The 6124-nt window shown below is 29.8% G+C and overlaps 1 protein-coding gene across 1 annotated transcript; it reads right to left on the bottom strand.

Annotated features, from left to right (window-relative positions):
- Positions 1-252: 252 nt before the first annotated feature.
- Positions 253-5724, bottom strand: LOC115979122. The gene is made up of 3 exons (XM_031101088.1): positions 5217-5724; positions 1144-1220; positions 253-543 (listed from the first exon to the last, which is right to left on the bottom strand). The coding sequence occupies exons 1-3, from the start codon at positions 5388-5390 to the stop codon at positions 294-296; spliced, it is 501 nt and encodes a 166-aa protein (XP_030956948.1). The 5' UTR covers positions 5391-5724; the 3' UTR covers positions 253-293.
- Positions 5725-6124: the final 400 nt, after the last annotated feature.

Genomic DNA, 6124 nt, shown 5'->3' with positions numbered 1-6124 from the left:
TTATTTATTTTAACACTCAACTTTATATATAATAAACTCAATATTAAAAGTTTTATCTTAACATTCAATACAACAAATAACAACCACAATGAGCTGGGGTTCAAGTCTTCAAGAAGGAGGTTTACACGCATATACACTTAGATTAAACTATAGTAGAATTCTATTTTGTATAAAAAAATAATAATAAATAAATAAATAAATAAATAACTATTTTTCTAACACCCCCGTTAAAAATTATTTATCGCACGCACTGGAGCTCAATCTTAAATGGTTTTAACTTTGCCTTCTCTATTTCAGGGCAAATGGCAGCACGGCACATATGTGCTTGGACTGGGGGCAGAAGGTGGGACTGGACCTTTATGAAGTGGAACATATTCACCACGATGAACCTTCTGACCTGCATGCATCTCATGGTTTCCGACGTGGGAAGGCGGGGAATACATAGCTGGCGGGCCACCAACTGGAATCTCTCCTTTGTTGGCTACATATTGCCTTTCCCTCCTCTCTTCCTCCATGTTTCGATTCAGAGGCCTAGCATCAGATCTATAAAATAAAAACAATATTAGTATAAAGCACACGCAAAAAAAAAAAAAAAAAAAAAAAAAAAAGAGAGAGATAGTTTGCTATATAAAAAAACATCTTTAGAAATTTTTTTAAACTAAATCTGTGATAAGTTCATTGTGAATGCTTTAACTTGATGTGGACTCGCTGGATCTACCGATCTAGAGGAAAGATATAATACAAAAGTAATTAACTTTTGTTTTTTTTTTAGGTAATTAATTTTTGTTGAATAGGTCAACTATGATAGATTAAAAAATATATGACTATGTCAAAGGTCATGTAGCTGAATTGGCACCTCCTCATGTCCAAAGTACTTGAGCTCTAGAGGAAAAAGATTCGAATTGCCGTGTTATTGTAATTATCTCTAAATATATATATATATATATATATATATGACTATGACCTGCTATTCCATCTCATCTATTATAAAATATTTTTTTTTATTTAGATAAGAGTAATACTAGAGACTCATAAAATGACACAATTTTAATAGGTTACTAATCTTATTATAAAATATTTTTTATTTAGATAAGAATAATGTTAGAGACACATAAAATAACACAATTTTGTACCATAACTTACCGAAAATGAGGGACAAGTACAACCAAGAGGATGAGAGACAAGCATTGAAGGCGTAGCTCAGGCATATTCATTTTTCTCTGCAATTAAGAACTTGGACATCAATTAGTTTCTTTGTGCCATAAAGATAAAACAGGAAGACTTGGAAATATTTGAGCAAAAGAAGGGAAATAAGAATAATGTTTCATAAAATTATCAAATATTGACGGTGCATATAAGCAAAGACATTCAAGAAAATAATGAAAATTCACAAAATGTCAGTGATTCTAAGCTTCCCTAGCAAACTGTAGTTTCAGATTTAATATTCTTATTTTTTTGATAAATAAAAGTAAACAAGATAATATATAATATTTCCTTAAAATGTTTAATTTTTAAAACAAAACAAACAAAAATAACGGCAGTATTACTCAATTCCAATTGACCACGTTACGTGAGCGCATGAGGTAGGTAGGCAATAGCGTCAACCGAACGGCTAGTCTAAACTCTAGCAACAACTAATAATTAACGAGGACCGTATGACAGTGGTTAATAATCTATTTTAGGAAAGTTTTGATATTATTTTTATGAAAAATGAAATAAATTGTCAAAACATGCATTAATTACTTTTTTTTTCTTTTTTTATAAAAACTTTCTTTAATTAAATTCTTAACCAGTATCGTACGACACTTGTTAACATTTCTCAGTATAATTATTTTTATTTTCTGGATAGTTCAAAAGGCATGATTTCATATCCCAAGAATAGACATATCAATTTAAATATTATTATTATTATTATTATTATCGTCTCTTAGATACTATTATCATAAACATACTATATATCAGATTTTTTATTTTAAAATTACACCACATTAAAATATCTTAAAATAATACCCCTTTAGAATATAAAAAAATACAAAACTAAAAATCAGCCACCAAAACCACTGCAATCCAACCACAAAATGCAACACAGCACACCACCGTGGTTTGAAGAACCAAAAAAAAAAAAAAAAAACACCACCGTGGCCACCACCAAATCACAGCGAACCCAACCAAAAATCCGGCCACCACAGCACAATACTCCACCGTAGACACCAACAAACCAACCACAAACTACAACACAACACACCATTGGCCACCACCAAACCCACCAACTTCAACCCCGCACTCAGAGCCCAACCCAGAACCACCGCCACCCACCACCCAAAATAATTAAATATAATAATCCAAAAATAATTTGGAGAAGTAGACGCCCTATGGCCATATAATAGAACTCCAAGCATTCAAAGAAAAAGAAAAAGGTCGGTCTTGGTTTTCTAAATAGAATTTGGACAAGCCTTTCCTACCTGCAAATTTTTAACGTTGTGTGATAATAATAAACCGACTAGCACGTACTAAGGTTCAATATTTAAAGAATAAAATAGAACCAAAAAAAAAAAAAAAAATGATACTGTTATAAAAATAAACAAATAAAGTATTGTACTCTTACAACGACATTTATTGTCTTCAAATATGCTTGTCATAAATTACTGATTTCAAATGTCTGACAACATTTAGTTACTTAAAAAGGAATCTTATCCAATTTTTTCTAGAGTAGTATTTTTTTTCTTTAATTTATTTTTATTTTTAAAAAAATTATTATAAGAGTTAGTGAGAGCTATTGGTCACATGTTAACAAGATCCAATTTTGCATTCAATTTTTTTTTTAAAATACCATAAATAATTTTGTTTATTTATTTTGTCTATTTGGATTTTGGTGTGCAATTGCCCTCTTCTCTCTCAAAATTTTTTTTTTTAAAACTAATTTTACTTTTTTTATAATCTGACATTTAAAGTTTTGCTGCACGTCGAATCGCATGTTGTCGGTATGAATAAGGAATAAAATTGATACTGCCGATGTCATCAGTTTGAATAAGGAAAAAAATTGATTCGCTTTTATAATTAAGTGGGTCCCGAGCATGATTACATTAAAAAGTCTTGCTTAACCTTTCTGAGTCAGCTGTGGACCATGTTCTTCAGTCAACTTTGATGTAACACGTGATAGAGTGAGGTTTTGGTAAGTAGCTGTAAAAAATTTTCTGGTACTAGATTTTTCCACGTAAAAATTCAGTCAAGTCGAGCTATTTTGTGGGGTCTTCGGATCCCCCAGACATAGTAATTGTTCGGCACTTATTGGCTTTATTGCTAATCATGTTAGGGAATTAGCTTTATTCTATGCATAGTTGATAGTTCAATTGCATCCAAAATTCCAACCTGCAGACAGTCAGTAGGGTATTGCATAATAAAATATATCTTATGGTAATCCTGTTTTTTTAAGGTTTTTTTTTTTTTCTTTTATATTATCATAAACTAATATTATTTTCAGAAAAGTTTTTTTTTGAGAAATATTATCTCCAGAAAAGTTAAAAGTTGTATTATTGACCAAAAAAAAAAAAAAAGAAAGAAAAAAAAAAAGCTAAGATAAAAAGCAAACCTTTTCCCAAACAAAATGAAAAGTTTAGGAATGACAAAAAATATATTCACATAATAACTTTTGATGAATTGTCAAAACCGAGTGTCTCAAAATATATTTCTATTAAAACCCAGAGACCCATAAATCAATATATCAAATAATATCTCATAATACAAAAATTATAATATCTTACGTTCACAAATTATAAGATTTGAAGCAAAATTCAAAAGTAATTAAAAAAAAGAAAAAGAAAAGAAATCATCAAGTACAAACTTGACCCAAAACAAAACAATCAAACATAATTATAAGTGATACCGAAAAACCCAACCTTAATTAAAACACCAAAATCCCAGATAAAATAAGAGACCAAAACCAAAATATTTTAATAATTTTTACAATCAGATCTAGAAGCAATCTAACAAAAAAAAAAACATAGTATAAAGCTACCGTTTTAGAAGCTCAAACCAAAGACTTTTGATAGATACTTCACAGATCTGGAACAACAACAACAATAATAACAATCTAAACCATCCAAACAAATTTTTTTTTAAAGAAAATAATATCATAACCTATTAAGTTTAAAACATATATATTATAGAAGATTCAAAGAAATACAGACTGAATCTAATAACCGAAGAATCAGATAAAAGGAAGAGAGAGATCGAACATGATGTGGGAGACTGAGAGAGCTGCGCCAAAAGGCCTAAAGCCCTGGCCGCCCAGAGAGAGCAAAGACAAAGAAACGAGAGCTGTGTAAGAGCCCAAAGGGGTAAGGTAAGGGTTGTGTATTTATTAGCAAGTCTGGACGTGTCGAGTTTACTCAAATACCCTTGGGAGTTACGCATTTTATTTTTTTTTGACTGAACGCGTTTTATTAAAGCGCGTTTGGGAGATACAAGAGTTGACTATCCGTTTGGATAACCATCAAAAATAAAAATTATATCATTATTTAAATTATTTTTACTATTATTGATGCGCGTCACTTTTTTATATTATTTATAAGTTTTATTATATTATTTGAATTTTACTAATGTGTTCTCTAAGGATACATATTAATTTTTATTTTTAAAATTTTTTTTTCAAAAATTGAAAAAGTAATGACAATTTTTTTAATTCCCAATAAAATATTTCCAAAAAAGAAAAAATAACACACATTAACCGGACCCATATTATTTTAGTTAACTTATTTTTATTCACAATATTTTTAACTTTTTATTATTATTTATGTATCTCACTGTATTTTTTGGTATTATTTATGAACCTCACTTTACTCTTTCAATTAATTTATTTTTATCTATAGTACCTTCAGTAATAAGTTTTTAATTTCAATAAAATAAACGGTATCCAAACAGATCTATGTGTTTGGATACCGCTTGTTTTGCTGAAAATAAAAAATTATTGCTAAAAATACTATAAATAAAGATAAAAATTATTTGAAACAGTAAAGATGAGCCAAATAATAGTGCCAAAAAGTGTAATTAAGTTATGAATAGTAACAAAAATAAGTTCAATAATGAAATAATTTTAATTTTTAATCTTAATTCAAATACACACTAATTCCACGTTGTGGATTTTTCTTTTTTCTTTTTTGTATTGGTTGAATGAAATAAATAAATTATAAATAAAATTAGGGAGAGAGAGATGAGACCTGGTTGGTGCGGCGCATAGCCTGAGCTTCGTAACGCTTGGAGAGATTGGCCGTAAAACGAAACCTTCGCTTCGGGTTCTTCACAAATCCACACAGCTTCCTCCATCTCTGAAGCAACTCTTCAGACGAGTGCTTCGGTTCCACCTCAAAGTCATTCAAAATATAGCTCTCCATTTTCGCCTTCTATAAACGCAATATTGTGACAACTCTCTCAAATATGTCTCGCCTCATATATAGAAAGCACAACTTGTCAAAGCTGCAAGAAAAGCAGCCTCTAAGGCGGGAAGTTCGAAGAAAAAGCAGCCTTTCTCCTTTCAGAGAAATTTCTTTCACACGCTTTGTTGGGTGCTGGCGAGCCTGACAAAGAGAGAGTTAAAAATACGGTAATATTACTTGTGCTTTCTGGGTAATTTCCTTTTTTTGCTTCTGATTATTTGGAATTGGAAATGGTAAATGGAACAGGAAATTTTTCGGAGATTGAGAGGAGGAAGAAGAAGATGATCCGAGAATTGATGCACTGCTTAGAACATCTCCGGCTGTTTTCCTATATTTTTGTATTGTTTGGAAAGTGAAAAGCGAACAATAATATTTACTTTTTATCTCTTTATTTTTTTAAATACATCTTTTTATAGGTTTTTTATCATTTTTTTATTTCATTTAAATATTATTTCTTTACTCATTATTTATTCATATTTTAACACATATTCCCATACCCTATCTCTATTTCTTTCTTTGTTAATGTTTTATTCTATTGCTAATGAATAGTAGCATATCAGGTTTGGAGAATGACGGTTGATTAGTAAAAACTTTTTGAATTTTGAAGAAGTTGATGGAATACTAGTTTTTGATTTCATTCACTATTATATAGATTATTTTGCTTTTATTTAAAGTTATTGAAAATGCTCTTA

Source organism: Quercus lobata, chromosome 3, assembly GCF_001633185.2.
Source record: "Quercus lobata isolate SW786 chromosome 3, ValleyOak3.0 Primary Assembly, whole genome shotgun sequence".
Classification (NCBI taxonomy): Eukaryota; Viridiplantae; Streptophyta; class Magnoliopsida; order Fagales; family Fagaceae; genus Quercus; species Quercus lobata.
This window is presented reverse-complemented; position numbering and strand designations above follow the sequence as displayed.